The sequence below is a fragment of the Trichomonas vaginalis genome, chromosome VI (genome assembly GCF_026262505.1).
Source record: "Trichomonas vaginalis G3 chromosome VI, whole genome shotgun sequence".
NCBI lineage: Eukaryota > Parabasalia > Trichomonadida > Trichomonadidae > Trichomonas > Trichomonas vaginalis.
In genome coordinates this window covers 3,557,345-3,584,489 of record NC_067208.1, presented here as the reverse complement: position 1 = coordinate 3,584,489, position 27,145 = coordinate 3,557,345, and the positions used below count along the sequence as shown (strand labels likewise).

Here is a 27,145-nt window from a genome sequence, read left to right as displayed (position 1 = left end):
GTCACTTCACTTGACATTTTATTGTCAACATATGTTTTGTCTGCTAGTTCAGGATGAGTATGTTCTTTTGTTGCATAAGCTTTGTCAGCTCTTTCTTCTTCTTTTGCTATTGCATCGTCTACATATGTTTTGTCTGCTTTGTTGTCAACATCTGCTTTCAAAAGAAGTTCAGATATAGGTTTCTCGTTTAAAGTTCCTTTTGTTGGATTTATACAGACAGTATGGTTCTTATTGTCTTGAAATAGAAACTCATCTGTCATTGGGTTTAATGTCAGTTTTAAGTTTCCTTCTTTCAATGACTCAGATATCTTAGAATAGTTTGAAAAGTTTGTTGTGTTCTTATTTAGAGCTTGTATAATGAGTTGTCGGTTGTGTTGTATTTCTCTCATAGACGCTGTTTCATTTGACATTTTTATTCTAGATAAAATATGCTTTCAATAAAAAAGAAAATTCAAGAGTTGCTACAACTAACCATTAGATGAACTTTTTACGAATGTCGGTCAAAAGTTTGAGACAGAGACCGTAAAGCATGAAAGGCTATCGTTTTGACTACCCGTTAAGATGGTTAAGAGACCCATCTGTCACAAAAGCTATTGGCTTTCGTAGAAATGAAGTTCATTTCAGAAGCCATACATGGTTTCCCATTTCAGTCGGTTTTGAAGTTCGATACTATAACAAAGAAAAACGTATGTATGAGAAATTTGAACAGGGAAAACTTTTACAAGTTTAGTTTGCTTGTAAACTTAGAAACAACTCTTCAAGCTTTTCAAGAAAAAATAAACGACATCTATATCGAATATGCAACCAGTATAACATTGACGAGGGAGAGTACCATCTCGATATTATATATGACAGGAAAAATGCAACTGTTAAAATCAATAGAATAGAAGACCTTGGAGAAAACGTTTATATTTCTACAAAATATAACAACTTTGGCATGGTATAGATTTATGAGATGTTAAATCAGCCTGCAGAATATCCAGTACACCGGACTTTTATGAAGTCGAAAACCCTAATGGAACATATGAAAATGTTTTCGACTCAGATGCTATTATAGTTCATGCTTCATTTTCTGGTGCACAAAACTCTTTTTTATGCTTGGCAAATGACTTTTACGAAAAACCTACAAAGCTATATGAACCACCAGTGGAAGTATTTCAGACTTTCAAGTATGGTTTACAACAGAATGGAAGAAGAGAATAGTTTCCATTATACCATGCGTTTTACTTAGAACTTAGTTTCATATACAACTACTATCGAACGGTAAAAATAATTTTTTAATACGGTTGAGGTGTTGGATTTGGTTGCCAACTAGACTGTGGTGCAGGTTCAGGCTGTTTGTATAAAGGGGCTTGTTCTTCTGGTTCAGGGTCTTTAGGTATAATACCAACAAACTGACCTACTCTTTTACCAATATTTTTGACTCCGTTCCAATTCCTTCCTACGGTTTTTATTCCATTCCATATACCTCTTCCAACTCTTCTGAAGAAGTTTCCAATACTACTGAAGAAACCCATTTTACTATATGTAAAAATCTAATGTCGCCTAGTCTCTTACGTTTCCTGTTGATTCCATAGCATTCTTAACTGGAGCTCATACATTCTGTTTCTCCTCTGGTAGAAAACATATTCTGGGTCAACTCCTGTGTTTGCGTCATCTGCATAAAGTTGTTTTATATCCCACTTCAGGGTTTGTATAAAACTCTTTCCATCTCATATTTGCATACCATGGTGGCAAACCTAACGCAGCGTCATTTGACATGGCAGTTTGCATTTGTACATCTGTTGGCACTTGACCATAGTTTGCCATTGCAGTTTGTATTCTAACTTCATTTGGAATATTCTCTGGGTTTGGTTGTCCAGGTTGCTGTGCATTCGCTAAGTTCTGTGCGTCCATTTAATATTAGATAAAAATATCTCTACGAGTACATATACTGGACATTTGCAGGCATTGGTTCATCTTCATATTCTCTATATCTTTCTGCACGTCAAATAAATAAATGACACAATGGAAAAAACCTAAAACAAGTAGTCCTATTTCAAACCACATTTACTTACTAATAAATTTCTTTGTATGACACTTTCTCCGGTTTATAGGACCTCTCTCATATTCTATCTTGTCATATATAAACTCATAGTCATGTATGTCCTCTAACCATCTCATAAGGTTTCCAAACCACTTTTATCGGATGTAAAGTAAAAGCATGGATGGTATGTAAAACGTCTAAAGTTTCTAAAGAGTCTCTCAAAGTCCAGTCTACTTGGTATTGAAAATCCCATGTGTTATAGAACGGCGGGTCCACTATAAAGAAAATATTTTCCTTGTCTTTATATTTTTCATACAACTCTGTCCAATGACATCTCACAAACTCTATACCCTCAATATATTTTTCTATGTCCTCTTTGAAAACATTTGTATAGTTAGATATAAAACTTTTGACATAAGTGTTTCAATGTCATGAACTCTTATAGCACCACTATATAATAGTCTAGCAGATATACTATCCCAGTCTATATATTCTGCTTTTTTCAAAACCTCTCTCACAATATTTTTCTTATCTAATGGTATACGTTCCATCTTACCTATAGGTATCTTTTCTTTTAACGCTTTCAATATATTGTTTGTGTCTGGTATATGTTTGAGACGGTCCATATAGTTGTCGAAGTCATTGCATATAATCTTTGAGTCTGGGAATATTGTATGGCACAAATGGGATATATAGAAACTTCCACCGAACAAATCTACAAATGTTAGACCATTCGGTAGTTTCTTAAGTTCTCTCAATAGAATATCTTTACATCTACTCTTATTTCCAAAGAAGGGTAACGGTGGTTTTGTAAAATTCATTTATATATAATAATAAAAATGTTTTTTCCTGAAAAGTGACAGAAAAGTGACAAAACATGAAAACATATATAATTTGTGAAAAGCGACACATTATATAATGTTTTCGACCCAGAAGAAGGCTTCTCAAAGTATACTTCCTTGGAACGCCTGTAACTTTTCCTGTAGCGACGATAGACCCTTACTTGTCCGGACAAAGTTATACTAAACATCTTCAGGGCTAGAGGGCACGAAGTGCCTGGAGGCCCCACACACCTGACCTAATGTTATATTTTCTACCGCCCTAAATTTGTTGTCAGTAGATTTTTGGTCGAATCTTTTGAACCTTCTTACGTTCTGAAACCCAGGATAAATCCATGAGTTTTTAATCAAAGACTACCAAATACAGCGTTTAGGAGTAAAAGATAATCGAAAAATCAATCGTTGATATTTTTTTGTTCTCAAAATATTTTGTTATCCATTCAATTTTGATCGTTTTCTATTAATGGGAGAAAAAGAAATTCAACGTTTAGCCGGAAGACCACCACTAGTTACGATTTTAATCTTAATGATTGGTCCTCTGTGCTCACAAATCACGAGTACTCTTTACGGAATTATCAACACCATCTGGATTTCGAAATATATTGGGGAATCTGGTATGTCTGCTGTTGCAACTGACATTGCATGGGAAGGTATTGCTAGATCATTCGATTATTCCTTTCTATCGCAGCAAGTACACAGATTTCGGCTTTATTTGGCCAAAAGAAATTTGAAGAATGCGAACAAGTTGCCTGTGATCTTTATAGGACAGCGATAATATGCGGAATTATTGTTCCTGCTCTATTGATCCCCATAAACAAACCATTTTCTCGTTGGTTCAAAGCAACAGATCAAACAATTGGACTAGCGTTCGATTACATAGTACCTCAAGCCGTAGGAAACATTTTCACATGCATATTCTACACGAATGTCGGCTTTTTGCAGGCAGAAGGCCGCACTTTACTTGTCGGAATTATCGATATCATAGCATTAGGCGTTGGTATGGGTATTCTTAACCCATTATTCTTAGGAACCCTCAAAACAGGTATCGCTGGCCCATCATACTCTACGATTATCGCAGATGGAGTTCCCGGAATCATATTAACGATTTTATTCTTCTGTGGCAAATTTGGTGTTAAGCCAAAACTGAATGGACTTCTCAAACCATTCAGCCATTCCACGTACCAAGCTTTACTCACAGGAAGTTCCCAACTTATCTCTCAAGTTTCCTCATATATTCCTGGTATTATTTTGAGGAGATTTATCGGATTGAGTTTACCTGAAGCAAAAGAATATGACTTAGCCATGGCTGCATTCAATGTTGTCTGTCGATGCACAGGTGTAGCAGTTGCTGTTGTTATGGCTTTGTGTACTGGATTCCTTCCAGCAGCTTCTTATGCTTATGCAGCTCATTTGTATTCGAGATACATCAGATTGGCAATTCATTTGAATTGGATTGATTTTCTCTGGTGTTTGATTGTTTTTATTTTCGGTATGTGGTTCCCTGTACAGATTGGTTCGATTTTTGGAAGTGGAGAAGAATATTTGAGATGGAATGTCAAAGAACTTCCAGCTGCGAACTGGGGAACAATTGTTTTCTTCTGCAGATACACGATACAATCAATGTTGCAGTCTCAACAGAGAGGAAAGAGAGCCATGGTCATTTCTTTCATTTCTAACTTTATTGTTACAATTGCTTCGAGTTATGTTTTGTATTTATTGTATCCGAAGAAGACAGAGAGACTTCTTTGGTCATTTAGTTTGGCTTCTGTTGTTGGATTCATTTTAGGATCTATTTTGCTTATTAAACCTTTCGCAGAAATCGTCAGAAAGAGAAATAATCCAGAGCTTGACAAAGAAGACGATAAAGAAAAAGTTGAATCATCTGAAAGTGGTGATGAAAAGTTGAATATGATGGGAAATTCAGACATGAGTTCTTCTTCAACACCAGATATTCCTTCTTTATAATATTATCTTTTTGTTTTATATTAATAAAGTTTTCTATTCAAATTATTATATTTTTGTACTAAAACATGGGATTATTGATAGCATTGTTTACAAAAATGTACGTTATTTACTATTGAGCATTAATTAAGAGATCTTTTTAGATTCTTGAAAGATGTATTATGAAGAATGAATGCTATTTTACGTTTATTCTTAAAAATACTAATTCTCTCATTGCGAAAAAATATCTTTAAGTGTGTCCATGTGAAGATTGGTAAACTCAAAGTTAACCTTAATCAATTTTTCAATGTGTGGAATGGAAAGTTTAAAAGCATTCGATGTATTGGCTTATCGTCTCCTGCACACTCTTAAGGATGCACTTATACCAATGTTAATTTTCAATCTATTGACGACTGTCGTGAAACATGATTGAAAATTAACTTTAAAAATCTGAATTGAAAGTCATGTCATAGGGGCGTAAGTGCACCCTTATGTTTCAAAAATTTTCCACAGATTTCAATTATGTAGTTTAAGGTTAATTTTTTATAGACTATTCACATATGTTGTCAGAAATTTGAACTAATATCATATTGGCGTAAGTATTCACTAGTGTGATTAATTTTATTCTAATAAGAGGATAAATGTAGATAAAGAATGTTGTATTTCATTATTTCTTTTATTTGAACATAAACAATTTCCGGTTTGAAAGTATATTTTTGGAAATTGTGCAGTAAATGGATCGTTAGTAATTATAGAGCAATTTTCAGCAGAATTAACCTGCAATTTTTTATCATAAAAACAATTTTTCAGGTTTACAACATTTAATACATTAGTTCGTGTGTTATTATAAAAATATGAATTTTCAATCAAAAGTTCAAAACCTTGAAAGTTAAAGATCAATTGCTGGGATGATTCCAATGAGTGGACTAGCAAATTTCTGCATGTTCCTTTGTTCGAAGAAGGACATAATCCTTTTGGTGCTTTGCATTTGAAAAAAATACAATACTCATGAAGTGAGGCAAATCCATAATATCCTGCGTGCAGACCTGGATCTAAATCGTTTGCTGTATTATATGAACAATTTATGTCAGAAAAAAGCACATTTCCATAGTTTAGCATATATAAATAGATATCGACTTGACAATTTTCAAATGATGACATATTAGTTTGCATTGGCAAATCAAGCTTTGATTCTACGAACGATGCTGCAATACTTCTTTGTTTACCCGAACATTTAATTGAAAAAATTTTCTTACAAAATATTGATTTTCCGATATGAAAATAGATAGGACATCCATAATATGAATCAATGTGATGAAATGTTTCAATAGATCTACAACTTCGGCAAAGTAAAGAATTGATATTCAAAGTTGAAAGCAGATTGTTAATATATATGCAGCCAGAAAAGAAGGTTTGAAAACTATCAAACATTACATCTTCAACTAAATATTTATTTGTCTCAACTTCATTTAATATCAGTTTTGAAATTGTCACTTTCCATATTTTCACAATCAAATTTTGTAAAGCTCACAATCTGATCTCATAAATTAAGGTTAAAATTGTAAATCATGTCCTTTGTAGGAGCCATTTCAAATATAATTACAAAGAGTTATGATTAATTTTAGAACCAAAACAATGTGAATATTTCGATTTTGAAGTTTTTATTACAATGAATTAGAATTAATGAGTAAATTATCAATTAGATAGAATAACAAAGAGGTAAGAATTAATAAGATTGAGGAGGGATGATTGAAAAACATAATTACAAGTATTACAGTTGACAGTCTTGATTACATTCAGAAGCGTTATGTTTACATAACCATGACCATCATTACTGACACTTAAATACGTCTTTTTGTTTCTAGAAAACGACCCACCGCCTCCACCACTATAAACATTGTCTGATGAATCTCGTTTAGCTCCTGCACCACCTGAATACCCCCCTCCGCCTCCTGTACCCATATTTGCAGAGCCTCCACCTCCCCCACCTCCGAATCCACCATCCCCACCTTCATCATTACCATCATTATATCTTGTTCCACCAATTCCACCATTTTTTTGGGATCTTCCTCCTTGAGCTCCTGCTGAACCAGGTGAAAATGAATGTAAAGTTGGATTATTTCCACCTGTTCCATCAGTGAGCCATCCTGCACCTCCCCCAGCCCAATAATCATAATTTCCTTTGTTTATTCCGCCGCCATTTCCATTTGTTCCTCCTAAATCACCAGTCCCAGAATTTTGACCATTTTCAGTAAATGAAGCATCTTTGTTTGATGATGAAGAAGGAGAGCCACCTCCACTACCCCCAGCTGCTATCATTGGATTACTTACAGATGTATTTTCGAATACAAATGTACCTCCTCCACCTCCTGGGGCTGCTTTGGCAACTCTTTTTCTTGTATCTTCACCTTTTTGGCCGACCAAAATTTTGATAACTCCACTTTTACTTAAATTGAATTCTGACTCGACGATTGCACCATATCCTCCTCTTGTGTTTGAATATGTGTACATTCCACCTGCAGCTCCTGCAGCTCTTATTCGATACAACCCAGTTACAGGGACAGTCCATTCTTGAATACCTTGAACTGACATTTTCAAGAAATTGGAATTTTGTGCCCAAGTAATGCCGCTATAAGCAGCTTGAACTTGCGCAAGAGTAGGACCATTCGGACCGGTCACTCCTGCGTTTGTGAATATGTGTGAGCTAAACTCGTATAACTTACTAATTTCCTAATATTTATCAAATAATATAACAAAGAAAAGTTATGGAATATCATAACATAAGATGAACACAATTGGAGACTATGCATATCATTGTTTTGCATATGAAAATTATATAATTTATTTATCATTATATTTTGAATAATTTTTAACATTATCATAATCAACACAGTTAATAGAATAAATTCTTACATATGTGACGTATTAGGTTATCAATTCATTCTTAAAGAAATCATTCTATTGTAAAAGACCCAAAAAACATGACATTAGCGGTTTTAAAATATGACACATCTTATAAAATCTTTAAATATAACTGTGAAAATTTCATTATATAAAAATCTTTCAGAAATAAATGCACATTTGAAATTGTTTGATTTATACTTCCTTTGATCAGTTCCTTTCTAATATATGAAATAAAATTTTTATATCAAATCACAACTATGGATAACATAAAAATATAAAAGTTTGGTTTATAATATATTTTATTCGAGCACAAACAGTTGATCATTCCAAAATCAATTGTTGGTAAATATGAAGTTAATGGATCATTATGAATTATAGAACAATTAATGGCTGATGAAACATTCAATTTTTTATCATAAAAGCAAACTTTTAGATTAATAATTCCAAACACATTTATTAGTGTGTTGTTGTAAAAATATGAATTTTCAATTGACAGAGTCAAGCCAGCGTTGTGATAAATTAAATGTTCAGTTGAAACTATTGTGTGGACTAAAAGGTTCCTACAGGAACAATTTGTAGATGAGGGACATAAGCCATATTTAGAACTACAATGAAAATAAATTAAAAACTCATGAAATGACTTAAAGCAACCATATCCCGCATGAACACCTGGATCAATAACTTTTGCAGAAATATAGGAATTGTTTATGTCATTAAAAATTATATTGCCATATCCTAACAAATATGAACACTGTTCAGAATATATTTGGCAATTATAGAGAGATGACATATTTGTTTGCATTGGTAAATCAAGTTTGGACTTAACAAGAGAAGCAGCAATACAACGCTTATCACTCGAGCATTTTTCGGCAAAAAACTTTTGGCAAAAGATCGATCTTCCAATATGGAAATATGCAGGACATCCATAATCAGCATCAATATAATATCGAGAACCGACCGATTTACAATTTCTGAAAAAAATTGATTCAACAAATAATGTCGAAAGAGAATTATTGATAAATATGCAACCGGCAAAATATGCTTGAAATCCATCGAATTTTGTATTTTTCACAACATATTTATTTGCCTCAATTTCATTTATAATCAAATTCTTTTTGTAAAATAAAAAAGTGACAGTTTTATAAAAGCTACAAATCAAATTAAGATATACAGTATATTGAAATATAACTAGAAGGCATGCAACATTCATGAAATAACTGAAAGCAATTTATCAGGCATGAATTCAATGAAAATTAATACGCTTCTTAAATCAGAATGATTTCATTAAAAATGGGACGATTACACAAATGTAACCTCTGAATCTTCAAAATGGTTTCAAATAATATTTCAAATTTAGGGGACTAAAAAACAAACTATATATCTTAATTTTCAATAGAAAAATCAACGCATGATAATCAATAAATAACTGATAAAAATATTTCTTTAGAATTCAAATATGTTACCAAAGGACTATTGAACATTTTTGCTGCAAAATCCCCGAAGAAAAGGCTTCAGTTCATGATTTTCGAAGAATTAATACAAAATTAGATTGAATAAATGTCAGTTTTATATTAAAACTACAAAAATAAGAAAAACATTTAACCCAAATTTCATCTGACAGTATTTATTATTTGAATTGAAGCAATTCCAAGTTTGAAAATATAAATTTGGTAAATAGGAAGTCAAAGGATCCTTAATTATTTTGAAACAATTTTCAGTAGTTACACCAGTCAAATCTTTGTCATAGAAGCAATTTATCAACTTAATGATGCCATTAAAATTATTTTTTGTATTATTGAAAAAATATGAATTTTCAATTGAGAGAGAATATCCTCGAACTTGATAAAGTAATTGTTCAGATGTTATTGCTGAATGAATCATAATATTTCTGCATTTTACAGAATTTGAATTAGTAGGTAGGAAACCCTTAGGACATCTTCCATGATAAAAAATACAATACTCATGAAATGATTTATAGGGAGAATATCCGGCATGGACACCTGGATCAAGAATATTTGAATTGACAAATGATGTATTTACATCATTAAATATTACATTTCCATAACCAAGAATATAGTTACATTCACCTGAATTTATTTGACAATTTTCAAGTGATGTCATGTTTGTTTGCAATGGTAAATCGATTTTGGATGTTACAAGAGAAGCTGCAATACATCGTTTTTCACTAAAGCATTTTTCAGCAAAAAATCTTTGACAATAGATCAATTTTCCAACATGGAAGAATGCAGGACATCCATAATCAGCATCAACATGATATCGAGCACCAACAGATTTACAATTTCGAAAAAATGCTGAATCAACTAACAATGTCGAAACGGAATTATATATATAAATACAACCAGCAAAGTATGATTGGATTCCATCGAATCTGGTATTCTTCACCAGATAAGTATTTGTCTCAATCTCATTTACAATCAATGGTTTAGCATAACCATATCATCGTAAAATTATCAGAGAATTTTTGTAAAATTCTCTTATTTTCAAATATTAGCTTAACCTAACAAGAACCTCAAAATCCAGAATCGAAAAGATAAACTATTTCAATGATAGTAAAAAAAACTAAGTCTGTTTGATGTAGACAATTCGTTAATTGTAAACATTTCAAATCCTAGTGGAAGGTAAATCTTTTAAGGTTGTCAATGTTATGTTGAAGGTAATTTTTTCTTTAGCTTTTCTATTTGTACATTACTTTTATACAAATGTCAAAAACGATTATTTTCAATTCAATTTATACAAAATTCCATATTTTTATGTAAAAATTCATGAGAATTTTAATATCAAAAATAAAATATCAAGAATTATTAATAATTAGAATTAAAAGGAATAAATTCGAATCCAAAATTGCACGATTCATTTTAATGGCAGAACAAACACAATGAATTGCAAGAATATCAATTTTTGGTAAAGATGTTAGCGGATCAGAAAATTTTTTTTTGCAATTAATTGCAGATGAAACATCTAATTCTCGATCATAGAAGCAATCCTTTAAATTCACTTCACCAAATACATTTGTCAGTGAATTATTATAAAAACATGAATTTTCAATAGAGAGGGCAACAGATGGATAGTTATAGATTAACATTTCAGAAGATACTAAAGAATGAACTATCAAATTTCTACATTTTCCATTGGTGGTTAAAGGAGACAATCCTTTTCGTGAAATACAATAGTAAAAAATACAAAACTCATGAAATGATTGATAGCAATCATATCCAGCATGAACACCAGGTTCAATTTCTTCTGCAAAATTAAATGAACAATTTATATCCGAAAAAATAACATTTCCGTTATTATGCATATAAATTAATTGGTAATTAATTCTACAATTTTCAAATGAAGACATGTTTGTTTGCATTGGTAAATTTGATCGTGAATCTACAAATGATGCAGCAACACATCTTTTCTCACTCATGCAGTTTTCAGCAACTAATTTTCTGCAGAATATCGAATTTCCATAATGAAAATAAGCAGGACATCCATAATCAGTATCAATATAAAATTTTCTACCAATAGAATTACATCTTATAAATAGAATAGAATCAACAATTAACTTAGATAACGAATTATTAATATAAATACATCCAGCAAAATATGTTTGAAACCCATCGAATACTGTATTCTTCACAAGAAACTTATTTGTATCGATTTCATTTATGATCAATTTTTTTGATATGTCACGAAAGAGATCAAATCAAAGCCACTTTTTCGGATTAAAAAAAAAACTCAAATCAAATTCAAAAAATGCGTGAATTCATTATTTCTAGCCTGAGAATTTAAACTACCATAATATTAGACAGTGCATATACAAATTAGATAAATGCGATAACATCAAATCCAATAATTATATTTTAAGAGAATCTGTCACTTTTTCAGAAAATTATCAATATAAAAAATATCAATGAATCATCACAACTAAAACACTATTAAAGAATTTTCTAATCTTTGGAATGCTTCATACTTTAATCATAGAATAAGCGTCCTTAATTTATCAATTGTCTTTATATTGAAAATTTATTCTCATCGCGAGGATATTCTGACTATTAAGAACATTTAAATATCAATAGTTTTTGATTGTTCATTTAAAAATATACTAAATATCCTTTAAAAAATTAAATTTTTCGTTTAAAGGTTCAAATTATTCCACATCTGAGCCATATGTTATTAAATTAAAAAGTGGATATTATCAGGAGGCGGTTCAGGATATTTTGGAGGAAGTTCCTCAGATAGTTCAACAGACTATGGAGCTGGTGGAGGTAGTAGCTACATCAGCGGATATCCAGGTTGTATTGCTATATTACAGAATTCGAGTAAATCACATATGATATTCCAAACTGATGGAGATAAGTCAATTCACTACTCAGGCCTGAAATTCGAACGCCCTGAGATGATTGATGGAAAACATCAAATGAATTCGCCATCAGGATCCATCGAAACTGGACATGTTGGAAATGGATACATTAGAATCACAACAATATATGAATTTCCAAAATGTTCATATGTTAAATATCATCCTCATGACTCCATCTTGAATTATTTCATAATAGTTTTATTTAATATTGATTTCGAAATAAAGAATTAGTTATTTGCAACTATCCAACCAATTTCAAATGATGAGAACTGTAATTTGTAACTCTTTGAGATATTTCTTAAATTAGATATCTTATTAAGGCTGCACTTACGCCCATCTGACTTTAATTCAAATTTTTGACAACTGGCGTGAAGCGCCATTGAAAATTAACCTTAAACATCTGAATTGAAGGCCAAGTCATTGGGGCGTAAGTGCGCCCTTAAACTCCATGATTTAATCTGAAATCCATGAAAATCGTTATATTCAATTTTTATTAACTATCAAATAATAGAATAAAAATATATGTGAAATCGTGAAAATTAAAATAGAGATTTGGATGACATGTAAATTTATAAGAAAGGATGGTTATGCGAATGCAGCCGCGACCTTTGTTGCCAATACCATGTGAATGCTTGTTGAAGTAAAGTGGCATAGATGAATTTCCTCGTTGGATTGAAGGACTTTCGAAGAAATATCCTGAGTAGTGGATAGAACTGTTTGTTGGACTCATTGTTTCATTATCTTCACCTGCCAATGCAATGCATCCTTCATATCCTGAAACAAATGAGCTCCCTCCACCACCAGCACCTGAATAATCAAATGATCCACCGCTAAAATAACCATTACCTCCGTAGCCTCCCATATCTGCTGAGTCTTCAACATATTGAACAAAACCAAAAGCTCCATCAATATGTTTCCAACCGTTATTGGTGGAAGAAAAACCTCCTTTTGTTTGGGTTCCTCCTGTAGAAATTACATCATTGCAAATTTTTTTATATTCACACATAGATTGGCCTGGATTACCTTCAAGACCTCCTCCGTTGCCGCCAATAGAAAGATTCCACTCTGCTCCACCACCACCGCCGGCAACCATGATGCGGGATCGTAGTGACTTGGCATCAAACCATTCAAAATTCTCATTCACATAAAGTCGAACATCTGATGATCCACCTCCAATGTATCCTGTGTATGTTGTTGTATTTACATTATTATATACTGATGTAGAGCCGATAAATAAATATATACTTAAATGTTTATTCAAATTTAAAACTCCAGAAGTATATCCGCCTAATCCAGGTATCCCACCTAAATTGAGATCAGTTTCATTTGGATCTTGGTATGTTCCAACTGAGCCCCATGATTCAATGCGATATGATCCTGGATTGAGATCAACTGTATAAGGAGAACAATCTAAATCAGAATCTTCACAAGGAAAACCAAATGTGTATTGGTCAAAAACTTTTGTTACGTTAGGGATCCCAATTCCAACCTTGGATAGTTTATATGAGATCAAGTTTGAATATTATAGCCTCATAAAAATTCTACTTCGGATTTTTATCATAACCTTATTTTTCTCAATGAAAAAAAATAAAAATAAAATAAAAAAAAATAAAAAAATAAAAATAAAAATAAAAAAATAAAAATGATGATTAGTGTTTGAGTTCTGTTTGTTGAATTACAATAAAATAAAACAATGGAACCAACTCATCAACTATTGTAAAAAAATGATGAATCAAAACCTCATTGGAAGAAGATTCAATACTTATTTACAATCATTTAAAAAAAAGTAAATATAGCAAATATAGGTGTATTATCACGATCATTAGATTCTAAGTTCTGTTTGTTGAACGGCAATAAAATTAAAAAATGAAAATGATTTTAAAAAAATTATCTGTAAAGGAAAATGGTATTTTACAATAACATAATAATGAATGGATGAATGAGAAGATTTGTATGAATGCTGAATTTGATACGACATGAATAGAGAGATTCACAGTCATAGATGCAGCGTTTAGGAAGTTTACAATGGTTGATGAGTTGGTTTAAGAAGATTTTGCTTCGATTCTCAATCTCGCATTCGCATGAAAGATGATCACACGATTTGAATGCATCGTCACCAACTTCGATAACACTAGATGGAATGTTGATCATCTTAAGATTACTGCAACCTTCGAATGCACTTTGTGAGATGGTTGAAACACTACCACTAGGGATCATGACAATAAGAAGATTAACACAGCTCATGAAAGCACCTTCACCAATAGTCTTAGTGCTGCCTGGAAGTGAGAAGAATTTCACTTTAGATGCAGGTGGGAACAAGATGAGAGATGTCATCTCGCTGTTGAAGATTTATGATAAAAATCCTAAATAATACTTTATATATATATTCAATATCTGAATTCGTGGAAATTTTTCATGTCTTCACAGCTGTTGTAATCTTTACAATGAGGTTCGAAATTTTCTTATTGTAAACCATAGAAAATTAAATCCGAATTTAAAAACTTCTGTTTACATTTTTTACGTTAATATAGGCAATAACTGAGTGATCATATTATTAATGCATCAGGAAGTATTATATATGAGTTTGATAAATCCTTTACAGGTAGTATTGTTGTTACCAATCCAAATTATAAAATAATTTCTTATAAAGCTTGTTTCTGGGGAAATTGCACATCATTAGATCTATCTCAATCAAGAATAGAGTTTATAGATGGCGCAGCATTCCTATTTTGCTTGCAATTGGTAACAATAAAACTTCCAGAAACTCTAATTTCTTTGAATAACAATACCTTCGGATTAATTGCAATTTCTTCTGTACATCTGGGACCAAATTTGAGAGATTTCACTGGTTATGCATTTAATCAGTGCACAAATCTAAATACTTTTACGATTGATGATAATAATCCATATTTTACAGTTGTAAATAATTTTGTATTTAGTAAAGACATGAGTAGACTTGTTCGATCTCCAAATAATTTTGAAGAAGACGATATCCCTAATAAAGAGATGATAACCAATTTGGGAAATTTTGTTTTTTCAGGTTCCACATATCATAAATTTGTTGGATGGAAAAACTTATTAAAATTAGATGGAGTAACTTTTCATGCAAATAATAACTTAGAAATAGTTAATCTTTCTTTGACAAAAGTTGAATCACTAGAAGAATCATGCTTTTTTATCTGTCCAAATTTAAAAACAGTAATATTACCTTCATTTTTGAATTCAATTACGACATTTGGTTTTAATCAGGTTGATAAACTTGTTGCGATTTCAATTCCTGCTACTGTGAATGTTTTAGATGAATCATGCTTTTATGAAATGAAAGGTTTGAAAGTTGTTTGTTATTATGGGAATGTATCATTCTCCGGAAAGAGTTTGTTTTATGATACTCCAAATGTAAGATTTGTTAGAGTTTGTCCTTTGTATCCATCGGAAAGGTTTTCATCATTTGTTGTTTCATTTGATGCATATCAACTTGGGGAAACTTTAATTCCTTGTCCAACAATTCAAAATATTCAATTTTCCATTAGTTATCTTCTGAGTTTTGTCAATATAATTTCATGAATAAAAGATTTTATAATACCGCTGTTATTTTGATTAAAATATATAATTATCATGCAATATGTGACTTTTAGAATCACCAAAAACGATGATAGAGGAAGTTTGGGCATTGTCAAATTTGTAAATTCTATTGTTGTTCTTAAGAGTTTGCTTTCCCCTTTTTGATATTCACTCAATTTTTTGACGAAAGAGCTTCAAAATTTGGATATTAATGACTTGCGCAATATACCGTTATAAATATTAAATTTAAACAGAAAAATATGGTAAATTTTACTGTGAAATCTACTTCACCCTTTTGAAAATGTCAAATCAATTGAGAGAATGTCAGAAAAAGGTAAATTCGCTCTTTAAAAAATATCCATATCAAACGTCAGACTGAGTTTTTAAAAACATCTCATTCACCCTTTCATTGTTATGTTATTGTAAAATATCATATTCCTTTACAGATAATTTTTTCAAGATTTTTTTAAAGATAAACTGCGAGTCAAAAGGCGTACCTACCTTCAAATTTTTGAGAGAAGTCATACAATTAATTATATGAGTTTCTCTCAAAAAGTCGATTTCTGCCAGGTACGCCTTTTGGACCGCATAAGCTATTCGCTCTAATTCGATATAACAACAAAGGATCATAAAACAGATATACATGTAGGATGAACAGATACGATTTTTTCGGGTCTAACTTCAAAATTTAAGATTTCGAAATTTAATTCAAGCCTCAAACCAGAAATTTAAGCATAAATAGAAGCTGCTGTACTACTCATTGCATGTGCAGCTTATTTGAGCTCTAATATTTGATAATTTTCTCTCACTTTCAGTGACGGCACCATTAGCATTAGAAATGTAAACTATTCAAAAATCGATAGGTACGCCTTTTGATTCGAAGTTTACACTTATCACTTTCTGACATTCTCTCAATTTTTATGAGACACAAGCTTTGTATCTCAATATTCTAAGATCAAAAGTTAATATTTTTGGTCAGGAGGAAGAAAATATAAATCAATATATAGTACCTAATATGGCTGCTATACTTTCTCTGCTATTAAAATAAAGATATATTGATTTTTTTCATAGCATGTCAGAAAGTGGTAAGTGCATCTTTAATTTATTTTATTGCATTTTCATAAAATTTAACTTATTTATATATGTGATATTTTAAAGGTTATGAGAAAGTTTAGATAGGTATGTTATTTAATCAATTTTGATAAGTGAACTAAAGGAAAATTGAGAGGATCAATTCACTTGAAAGGAACCCGTGAGGGTTATGATAAAAATCCGAAATAACACTTTTATAAGGCTCTAATATTCAAACATGATTTCATACAGACTATCCAAGAATGGAATAGGAGTACTGAATGTCACAAAAGTTGCTGATCAATACACATTTGGTTTTCCTTGTAAAGATTCTGATTTAGATTGTTCTCCTTATACAGTTGATCTCAACCCAGGATCATATCGAATTGAATCATGGGGTTCGGTTGGAGTTCATCAAGAGCCGAGTGAAAATGCACTTCTAAGAGGTGGAACTCCAGGATTGGGCGGATATACCTCTGGAGTTTTAAATTTGAATAAACAGTAGTTAGTATCATGAAAGTTGGTACCAAGGGTCTACGCCCCTCAGTCCCCCTTTTCATGTTTGACAAAATAATCGGATATCGTAAATTTACAAAATATATTTTTGACTTCTATGGATTGGGGAGCCTGAAAAAACAACTGTTCCAAGACACGTTATACTTTCTTTATGAGGGATATCGTCTTCTTCAAAATTATTTGGAGATCGAACAAGTCTACTCATGTCTTTACTAAATACAAAATTATTTACAACTGTAAAATATGGATTATTATCATCAATCGTAAAAGTATTTAGATTTGTGCACTGATTAAATGCATAACCAGTGAAATCTCTCAAATTTTGACCTAAGTGAACTGATGATATTCCAATTAATGCAAATGCGTTCCAATCTAAGGAAATTAGTGAATCAGGTAATAATATTGTTGTTAATTGCTCGCAATGTACGAATGCTTGAGATCCAATCGACTCTATACATGATTTCGATAGATCTAATGATATGCATCTACCACTTTTGCACGCTGAATAGTAAATTGTTAGCTTCACTGTTCATAATGTCCTTTGAAGCTAAAGCATAAGCATTTCATTAAAAGATTGCAATATTTATTGCACGAAATAAAAAACCAATTTCCTTATTACGACACATTTAGTATATGTGATCTATATGCAATATATATTCTTGAGAATATGACTTAAATCCGATCAAAAAAAAGTGTCTGTATTTCTCATGCAATCTCCTTGTGTTATAATCTAAAAACCTTATTTATTCAAGTTTCGTTTATCAAAATAAAGACAAACATATTAGAGGTTTTAAAAGAATAGAATGAATTTTTACATGAAGGAATATAATTGAGAATCGTAATTCTGATCGCGCCACGAGATCTGTTTCCAATTCCGATTGAGTTTCGTTTGTAATACAGAGGCATTGTTGTGTTTCCTTGTTGCATTGATGGGCTCATGAAAGAGATCCCAGAATAATGTACTGAAGAATTCGTTTCACTTGGATTTTCATTTTCAGAACTGTTTAGTGCTATACAATTCGGAAATCCTGATACGAACGAACTTCCTCCTCCACCAGCTCCTGCGTAATTGAGTGTGGCTCCGCTCCAATATCCATTTCCACCAAGCCCACCATGATCAGATGAGGTTTTATGTAATGATACAATTCCAAACCGTCCATCTAAACCTCCAAATCTTCCAATTTTTGAGGCAATACCACCAAAAGTTTGTGTTCCACCAGTTGAAATTATATCAGGACAAACATATCCATGTGTGCAGTCACTCACACCTGATGCACCAACCAAACCACCACCATGGCCGCCAATTGATGCCTCCCATTCAGCACTTCCTCCACCCCCGGAAACCATAATTCGAGAGCGAAGAGATTGCGGATCAAACCATTCTCCTTTTTCGTTGATATATAATCGAACATCAGATGATGCCCCTCCATATACGGCATTAATTGGATAAGACAAATAATTATTGAAAATCGATCGTGAACCTACGAATAAATAGAGTGTTTGCGATTGACCAACACTAAGGATCCCCGATGTATACCCACCTTGGCCAATATTTGCATTGCTTCCCCATAGGTTAGAACTTGATCCCCATGCTTCGATTTGAAATAACCCAGTTGACAATTTTACAGTATATGAAGTGCATCTGCCATATGAATCTCCACAAGGATATCCGAAAACATATTGATTTCGGTCAATAGTAACATTTTCTTTGCCATAACTACTATTGGTTAATTTATATTGAATCAATTAATTTGTGTTTCCATTCAAAAAAATCTGTTTTAGCTAGGGTTGTTAGATTCCCGACGATAGGTGTCTTGGAAGATTTGCCTGGTGTCATCATAGTGTCTTTAAATCAAAAATTTTATTTTGGAGTTAGTTTTATTGATTTTTCAATAAAAAACATTTCTAAAACAAGAAAATAAAACGATAAAATATTTATATTTTATATAAGGATCTTATATATTTAAAATAAATATCATTTTATTTTTTTCATTGGTGTCTGTCAAACCATAATACACTATTCAAAAATTCAATGTGTCTTGCGGTTTCAAAAGACACCTTCAAATTGAACGATAGCACAGACACTATTGAATTTTACCCATTGTATTTAGTTTTTACCCTTTTTATTTTTAAGAATTAATGACTGAAACAGTCGTTTTGCTATGACCTCAATCACTTTTATTTATTATTTTAAATATTATTTAATTTTATTATTTGAATAGGCCAACTTATATTTGAGAAGCTCAATTTGAGACCACTTAATACATTGAAATATCATAAATATTGAAATATTAAAAAGTGTATTTCAAAATATTGAAATTATAAAAATTTATAATACTGAAATTGAGACAAATTAATAAATTCAATGCGTTTTTTTTGAAATAACTCTCAAATATTATTTTTTTGTTTATTTAATGATGAATAAATATGATTGCTTTAGTCAATCATAAAAACTCATTTAAGTTTAAAATAATGAAAGGATAATTTGATCGTTTTTTAAAATACAATTATTTTTGATGATTTGCAAGAATCTTTGAAAAGAATATAATATAGGTTCTATTTTTGTAAAATTTATCCAAATCATTTATTACATAAATTACGATTAAAACGATGAAAGAACCAAAAAGTGTGTTTTGTGTTTTGTTGTTGCGTGTTGGATGCGGGATCCTGTTATTTCCGAAATCGACAAAAAATTTGGAAATTTAATTTCCGAAATCGAAATTATATTAATGTTTTTAATATTCTTATATCAAAAGGATTAAAGTTCATTAAGAGAAAAACAATTCTTCTTCTTCAATCTATTGGCGCATTTATTTCTACACGCCAATAAGGAAGGGAAAATTATAAGACACCATGGTGTCTTCAAAACGCTAATTTTTGATATTTTTAACAACCCTAGTTTTAGCCTTAATCTTTCCCAATTTTGAAAGGGAATTCAAATTTACAAAATTTTCTCTTTCAAATCAAACTTAAGCTTTATCCTTAAGGGAATTGTAATCAATGAATTAAGAATTTTTTTCCAATCAATTCTTGATGAATCATGGACAGTTTTTTTACCAAACTACAGTTGAAAGAAATGAAGTTTATTATACAGAAATTATTTCTTGTGGAAATTCCAAGAGTTATTATTCTTCAGTTTTATACAACGGTAGATTAGTAAATAAATACAATAACTTCTCTCACAACAAATGTTTACGACAGTGTGGCCATCACATGCTTTTGAACACAGTCAACTCTTCAATATCAATGTATTTAAATATTATAAAGAACGAAGGGGAAGGAATCATAAACAATTTCCAGACTTTGTTTCATTTGATTAAATACACAAATACTGTTCAAAACACAATTACAAAAAGTAACCAATGTTTAGTTTATTTAGATGTTAATTCAACAGCTTTATTGATTTCATGCGTTATGAAAGATAATATTTTGAATTCAGGAGTTTTTTAGCATGTTCAAATCAATCAAATTCGATAACATTGAATGGTTGTTACATTGATTCTTATGAAGAAACAGAAAGAGTTACATTTAATCGATAATGTTATAAAATTTAATCTGATCCCAGATTCTCTCTCCTACAATAAAAGATTTTTAGATTGTCAAACATATTCTGTTATTTATTATCAATTTCATTTTTCTCTATTTTTTGTATGCATCGATTTGACATAACTTAATAAATTATTTTCCTTTTTTCAGCATACTGTTGTTACCAAAATGGGCTATCAGTTTATTGGGCCAATAATTTACAACTTTAAATGATAGGCTATTCATTTCCTATATTTAATCTTTTTCACTAAAAAATATTTGTTTTGCTGGGAATAAAAAGTTCAAAATGAATACGCTCATATTCCATTTTTATTCAAGAAAAATAAGAAATGATGTAAATATTTGATTTAAAATGAAATACTGGCAAAATAGATTAGTTTGTATTTGACAATCCTTCCTCATATATTTTTTGTTATTAGTTCTAATCCAAAGATCAACCCATTTAACTTTAACACCATAAGGACCAGGAATATAAAATGTTTGGTAAATTTGGTAAAGACCAATTGAAAACCACCAGCTTTCTAATCCAGATCCAATAGTTCCATCAATGTATGCTTGGGGATCTTGGGAAAACGCAAGTCCATTGAAATAATTAAACTTGGTGCCAGAAATATGCTTAAATACAATTCCTCTACCATCACTATTTGGATTAGTAGTTTGATTGAATCTAATAAATGCTGGCATCTGTGGATATTCAAGAAGGAATTCATAAACGTTATTAATCAAAAAATCTTCATTTATTAATCAAAAAAATATATTTGTGTATTGATCTAATATAATGTACATCTCCTTCATTGAAGCAGTCATCGACTGATCTGAAAACGTCATGATGAAAGATTTGTAGCCAAGAAACGTTTTCAAATTCTTTGATGCGATATCCATCAAGATCATTATATAATTTCTCATCTATTAATGGATAATTTGAGTATGCCGTTCTTCAATAAGAGTTAAAATTCAAAATTAACTTTTTAAAATTTTGATAAAAAAAAATTAAAATTCTCCAGACCAATTAGAAAAATTTCAATCAAATCTATAAATAATAATACCAAGAAATTATATGTTGATTAAATATTTGAATATAACAATGAAACAATTATAGTACTCAAAATTTGAAAGAACGATATTGGAGACAAAATTCATAATTTTTAATGGTTCGTGAAATAGTGCACATCCAAGCTGGACAGTGTGGTAACCAAATCGGTACAAAGTTCTGGGAAGTTGTTTCAGATGAACATGGAGTGGACCCAACTGGAAAATACTTTGGAGATTCAGATCTTCAACTTGAAAATATCAACGTATATTTCAATGAAGCTATAAACAGTAGATATGTCCCTCGTGCTGTTCTTGTAGATCTGGAACCCGGAACGATGGATTCAGTCCGAGCAGGTCAATACGGACAACTATTTCGTCCTGACAACTTCATTTTCGGTCAATCAGGTGCTGGAAACAATTGGGCCAAAGGATATTACACAGAAGGACAGGAACTTTGTGATCAAATCATCGATATCATCAGAAAAGAAGCTGAATCATGCGAATATTTACAAGGGTTTCAGCTTGTTCATTCTTTAGGAGGTGGAACAGGTTCTGGACTTGGAGCACTATTATTAAATAAATTACGAGAAGAATATCCAGATAGAATTTTAAATACATATTCAATTATTCCATCTCCAAAGGTATCCGATACAGTTGTTGAACCATACAACTGTATGCTTTCAGTTGATCAATTTGTTGAAGCTTCCGATGAAGTCTTTTGCATTGATAACGAAGCACTTTATGATATATGCTTCCGTACACTTAAGCTTACAAATCCAACATATGGAGATCTCAACCATTTGGTTTCAATGGTTATGTCTGGAACTACTTGTTCCCTCAGATTCCCAGGTCAGCTCAACTCAGACCTCAGAAAACTTGCTGTAAACCTTGTTCCATTCCCACGTTTACATTTCTTCGTAGTTGGTTTTGCCCCGCTTTATTCACGTGGATCACAACGATACATTTCCAATTCTGTTTGTGAGATTTCATCTCAACTTTTCGATGCAAAGAACCTATTGGCAGCATGTGATCCTCGCAGAGGTGTTTTCTTTACTGCATCTGCACATTTTCGTGGCCGCGTTTCCCCACTGACAGTCGATGAGCAATTAGCATGCATTCAATCACGTAATTCATCTTATTTTGTTGATTGGATACCATCAAACTTCAAATCAGCAATTTGTGACATACCACCACCTGGTCTCAAAATGGCAGCTACATTCATTGGAAACACCACAGCATTTCGTAATCTTTTCAAAAGGGTTGATTCCCAATTCCAAAAGATGTATTCACGTCGAGCTTTTGTTCATTGGTTCGTTAATGAAGGCTTAGATGCTGTGGAATTCGATGAAGCACGTTCTAACATGGCTGATCTAATACAGGAATATGAAATGTACGAAACGCCTGGCATAGAACAGCAAGAAAGCGAAGAAAACGAATAATTAATTAAGCTTAATGCAACAAGTAAAATTATAATTTTAATAATCAAATTCAATAATATTTTTACTCATTTTTATAACCAGATGTACATTTATTAAGTTGCCTGAAAAATTGAAATAAACAAAAAATGAAAAATTAAATAATAGGAATTGCTTAAGGATTGACATTTAACAACGCAATTAATACAAAAATTAGAAATTATTTTAATTTCAACATATCCTTCCCCATCATTTCCTCCATCAATAAATTTTGATTTGGTTCCAGATGTAAATGAAGAAGCGCCAAGAGATCCACAACCCACACCTGTAACATTTCCACCTTTCCAACCTCCTGGACCACCAGCACTATTCCAGCTTGCACCTCCACCACCAAATCCTCCATATGAATAATAATCATCCTTTGGGGAATAAGAACCAACTCCACCTGACAAAAAACTTGCACCTCTTCCATCGGATGATAGAGATTTGTACCCTGATCCCGCATATCCATCACCAGAAGTATAACCTCCGCCTTCTTCTGTTATTATACTTGAAATCCCATCAGTTCCATTTTTCCCATTGATCGGACAATTTGATGCGATGTCTAAATCCCCTGAACTTCCTCCAGCACCAGCAATTATTAACGGTTTTACTGTCGTTTTTACTGGTTGCAGTGTTTCTGAACTATAAGGATCTTCAATAGCAACAAAAGTTCCTCCACTTCCACTTTGCCCCCAATTGGATGCCACAGTTGTTCCAAACTGTCCAACTAAAATATAAATATTAGAGTTTTGCTTGATTTCAAATTCTGATGATAAAATCGCACCTTTTCCATATTTAATATTGGGAAATGATGTACCTCTTGGTCCTGCTGCTGTTATTTGATATTTTCCTGTGACTGGTGCCTTCCATTTCTGAATTCCTGAAAAAATCATAACATTTACCGACGAATTATGATAATATGCATTTGCTTGTTCTTGTGTTGGACCTTGCCAACCAATAACTCCACATGATGTGAAATGATATGTAAAATTATCAGAATTTTTAAAGTTAATTTGGTATAAGATCTATAATTCAAATATGGGAGTGAAAAGAATGAATTATTGAAAGGGAAATATCTTTTATCATTGTGAATTTGATACCATAAATTATATCAAAATAGAAGTGTGCCCACTTTCAATATTAGCATCTTAGCTTATCTGTTCATTCTGTAAAATACCTAGGCCTAGTTATGCATATATCTATAAATCTAGTTCGCATCTCTTTTATCGAAGTCAAGTATTTGATTAATTTATTGAAAATCATATTCAATATTCATTTTCCTATTTAGGAATGTAACATTTAGGTAGCATTAATATATGTCTGATTCAATATAATATGATTGGATTCAAATTCAGTTAAATCAAAATCATATTTATGGAAAACTAGTCATTTTAAGTCTTGTAATCTTAATAATAAAACAAATTCATGGAAATAATTTTAATTTTAAAACAAAATCATTCCTTTGAACAGATTTTAAATTTGAGATCTGAAAAATATAATCAGAATTTTCTGCAATTTTGTGGAAGCTATCATGCTTATTCTTAATCAATGTTATGTGGACTACATATCAGTGGTTTAAAATCTGCATCAATATCAATAGGATCTTAGATTCCCAACTCAAATATAAAACATGGAAAATTACTTTGATTGAATTAATAAAAGTCGTTTGGAAAAAGGTAGACCAGCAAGCTTTTTACAAAATATCTCACGAAAAATATTAATATCAAGGAAAATGTAAGATATATTTATATGTTTTTATTTAAGAAACCGAAACAGAAATGAAATCAATTAAAGGAAATTCAAAATGATTTCGACACTGACATACTGACCAGTGATTTTTACTTGGCAACATTTCTAAAATATGAAAATCGTCAAAACGGATCCAAAGTTGTAAAGTATGAGTTGGTACATATATATCATTTTTAAAGCATGGTACACCTGGATAAGCATTATCTTTTATCCAATGCTCATTGCCACCAATTGCAAAATTCCATTACCATTGACATTGGCGTTTCCATCAATATATGCAACACCAGTATCAGATAATGTCAAACCTGTAAAGCTATCATTAAAATTTGTGGTTAACCTGCACTCATCGAGTTTGAAATCAATTTCTAAGTTTTCTGCTTTATCAGATTTAAAAGGATTATTAGTTCATGTAAACCAGATGATCTTATCAGATTTTATCACTTTAATTTTAAAATGCCCGATTTAAATTATGCATAATTCATATTCTGTTCCGCATTAAAAGCAAAAATAATCATAGACTAGAGAATTACACTTTTCTAACATTTTTGGGCCACCTTTCGCCCATAACAAAAAGTCGGAAAAGTTTATATTTATTACAATCTAGCAAATGGTGCAAACCCGATAAGCACTATACGTAATACATTAATCCAAACAGTTTACATATTACTTATGCTTTTGTATGAAAATTTTGTTACGATATTGTATCTAAGAATGGAATTGGAAAACAATTGTATGAAAAGTGACAAAATGATATTGTTTAGTTTCATATGCGAGAATTTGATGACTGATTTAAATTCTATATTTAAAAATGTATATAAACAAAATTTGATTGAAACATATGTTAGTGGATCAGCTTCTCAATACATAAATGGTTCAATCCAAATTACAAAACCAGAATACACTTATGATCAAGTTGAAAAGAGGTATGATTGGTGTTCTAATATTGGTAAAACACAAACTGATTATCCATGGATCATCTATACCATTAAAAACCGCATTATCAATTTGAAAGGTTATTATTTGAAATCTGGATGTTGTGATGACGGCAATACATGTTGTTGTTATGATGATAACGAGTATTGTTGCTTCTGTTGTATGTATAGTTGGTCTCTTCAAGTATCAAATGATAATAAAACATGGAAAACAGTTCATAAAGTCGAAAAAGACGAAGAAATGAAGATTTGCAAAGAGAAAACGTATCATTTTAGTGAAACATATAGTGCTAAGTATGTTCGACTTATTCAAGATGAAGCATGTCCACAAGAACGTCTATGCATGGCTATCAACAAACTTGAACTTCTTGGTAAATTAAGTGAAGGTAACGAAATCGACACAGACGAAGAAATATATGATGATGAGGATGTCAGTATCATTGGACATGTATCCAAAAACCAAGTCAAATAAAACACTTTGTAAATATTATGTCTGCCAAATAGAGAGAAGTTTTTCCTTTACATTATATTGAAAAATATTAACCTTTCAAAATCATATATATAGCTGCAAACTTTCATCGGATAAACTTTGAAAATCTATTATCAATAAAAATGCTGTCCTAATAAAACAAAGCATTATATCTTGACCTCCAAAATAGTTATCACTATATATCTTCCGTTTTCTGCAAGCGCATTAGGCAATAAATGCTTCTGCAATTCAATTATCTATATATTGGATAGACATGAATCAATGAAACTAGTTTAGATATGATGGTGAGAGCTAATACACTTCTAAAAGACGTCTAATAGCGAAATAAAATTTAGAATAATTATTAGAATCACCAAAAATGATAATAGAGGAAGCTAGGTCTTTGTCAAATTTGCGAAATTTATGGAAGAAGTTTTTAAGATTGAATGTAGAATATTTTTTTCTAAAAGAATAGCTGTAACAATTGAAAAGTTTTCAATACTTATTTTTCAATTTGCGAAGATGCATTAAAAAAAATAGAGTGAAGAAATACATTTATTGTCTGTTTTTATAACATTATAAGATTTTATTCATTTGTGGCTTGTGAAGATACAATTTTATGCCTGTGTGGGTATTTACTTGCTTGAACCTAGAATTCATAACTTAAGCTCCTTATATGATTCTAAGAATATTTGTAAATATAGTTTATCCATATTCATGTTCGTAAGAGTTG

At 31.3% G+C, this 27,145-nt stretch overlaps 11 protein-coding genes across 11 annotated transcripts, besides 4 other annotated features; 5 read left to right on the top strand and 6 right to left on the bottom strand.

The window, feature by feature from the left end:
• Positions 1 to 2,391: 2,391 nt before the first annotated feature.
• On the bottom strand, positions 2,392 to 2,847 carry TVAGG3_0799020 (phage tail repeat-like family; the record flags this gene model as incomplete). Its single annotated transcript, XM_051247232.1, has 1 exon — positions 2,392 to 2,847. The coding sequence occupies one exon, from the start codon at positions 2,845 to 2,847 to the stop codon at positions 2,392 to 2,394; it is 456 nt and encodes a 151-aa protein (XP_051082707.1).
• A 462-nt stretch (positions 2,848 to 3,309) lies between these two features.
• On the top strand, positions 3,310 to 4,830 carry TVAGG3_0799010 (multidrug resistance protein YPNP-related family; the record flags this gene model as incomplete). The annotated part of the gene is made up of 1 exon (XM_001306190.1): positions 3,865 to 4,830. One exon carries the CDS (start codon positions 3,865 to 3,867, stop codon positions 4,828 to 4,830), a length of 966 nt encoding a protein of 321 aa, XP_001306191.1.
• A 344-nt stretch (positions 4,831 to 5,174) lies between these two features.
• Positions 5,175 to 5,298: a mobile genetic element.
• A 1,168-nt stretch (positions 5,299 to 6,466) lies between these two features.
• TVAGG3_0798990 (metallopeptidase protein) lies at positions 6,467 to 7,530 on the bottom strand (the record flags this gene model as incomplete). The annotated part of the gene is made up of 1 exon (XM_001306189.2): positions 6,502 to 7,398. The coding sequence occupies one exon, from the start codon at positions 7,396 to 7,398 to the stop codon at positions 6,502 to 6,504; it is 897 nt and encodes a 298-aa protein (XP_001306190.1).
• A 4,864-nt stretch (positions 7,531 to 12,394) lies between these two features.
• Positions 12,395 to 12,521: a mobile genetic element.
• A 51-nt stretch (positions 12,522 to 12,572) lies between these two features.
• Positions 12,573 to 13,635, bottom strand: TVAGG3_0798970 (glycine-rich protein family; the record flags this gene model as incomplete). Its single annotated transcript, XM_001306188.2, has 1 exon — positions 12,573 to 13,172. The coding sequence occupies one exon, from the start codon at positions 13,170 to 13,172 to the stop codon at positions 12,573 to 12,575; it is 600 nt and encodes a 199-aa protein (XP_001306189.1).
• A 108-nt stretch (positions 13,636 to 13,743) lies between these two features.
• TVAGG3_0798960 (ribonuclease inhibitor domain-containing protein) lies at positions 13,744 to 15,666 on the bottom strand (the record flags this gene model as incomplete). Its single annotated transcript, XM_001306187.1, has 1 exon — positions 13,991 to 14,413. One exon carries the CDS (start codon positions 14,411 to 14,413, stop codon positions 13,991 to 13,993), a length of 423 nt encoding a protein of 140 aa, XP_001306188.1.
• Positions 15,667 to 16,529: 863 nt separating this feature from the next.
• Positions 16,530 to 16,554: a mobile genetic element.
• A 155-nt stretch (positions 16,555 to 16,709) lies between these two features.
• Positions 16,710 to 16,738: a mobile genetic element.
• Positions 16,739 to 16,949: 211 nt separating this feature from the next.
• Positions 16,950 to 17,216, top strand: TVAGG3_0798930 (ubiquitin protein ligase protein; the record flags this gene model as incomplete). Its single annotated transcript, XM_001306186.1, has 1 exon — positions 16,950 to 17,216. The coding sequence occupies one exon, from the start codon at positions 16,950 to 16,952 to the stop codon at positions 17,214 to 17,216; it is 267 nt and encodes an 88-aa protein (XP_001306187.1).
• A 746-nt stretch (positions 17,217 to 17,962) lies between these two features.
• TVAGG3_0798920 (glycine-rich protein family) lies at positions 17,963 to 19,063 on the bottom strand (the record flags this gene model as incomplete). The annotated part of the gene is made up of 1 exon (XM_001306185.1): positions 17,975 to 18,574. The coding sequence occupies one exon, from the start codon at positions 18,572 to 18,574 to the stop codon at positions 17,975 to 17,977; it is 600 nt and encodes a 199-aa protein (XP_001306186.1).
• Positions 19,064 to 20,183: 1,120 nt separating this feature from the next.
• On the top strand, positions 20,184 to 21,803 carry TVAGG3_0798910 (uncharacterized protein; the record flags this gene model as incomplete). Its single annotated transcript, XM_001306184.1, has 1 exon — positions 20,261 to 20,677. The coding sequence occupies one exon, from the start codon at positions 20,261 to 20,263 to the stop codon at positions 20,675 to 20,677; it is 417 nt and encodes a 138-aa protein (XP_001306185.1).
• A 118-nt stretch (positions 21,804 to 21,921) lies between these two features.
• TVAGG3_0798900 (tubulin beta-2 chain family) lies at positions 21,922 to 23,244 on the top strand (the record flags this gene model as incomplete). The annotated part of the gene is made up of 1 exon (XM_001306183.1): positions 21,922 to 23,244. One exon carries the CDS (start codon positions 21,922 to 21,924, stop codon positions 23,242 to 23,244), a length of 1,323 nt encoding a protein of 440 aa, XP_001306184.1.
• A 92-nt stretch (positions 23,245 to 23,336) lies between these two features.
• On the bottom strand, positions 23,337 to 24,155 carry TVAGG3_0798890 (glycine-rich protein family; the record flags this gene model as incomplete). Its single annotated transcript, XM_001306182.1, has 1 exon — positions 23,337 to 24,155. The coding sequence occupies one exon, from the start codon at positions 24,153 to 24,155 to the stop codon at positions 23,337 to 23,339; it is 819 nt and encodes a 272-aa protein (XP_001306183.1).
• Positions 24,156 to 25,124: 969 nt separating this feature from the next.
• Positions 25,125 to 26,606, top strand: TVAGG3_0798880 (galactose-binding domain-like family; the record flags this gene model as incomplete). Its single annotated transcript, XM_001306181.2, has 1 exon — positions 25,792 to 26,415. One exon carries the CDS (start codon positions 25,792 to 25,794, stop codon positions 26,413 to 26,415), a length of 624 nt encoding a protein of 207 aa, XP_001306182.1.
• Positions 26,607 to 27,145: the final 539 nt, after the last annotated feature.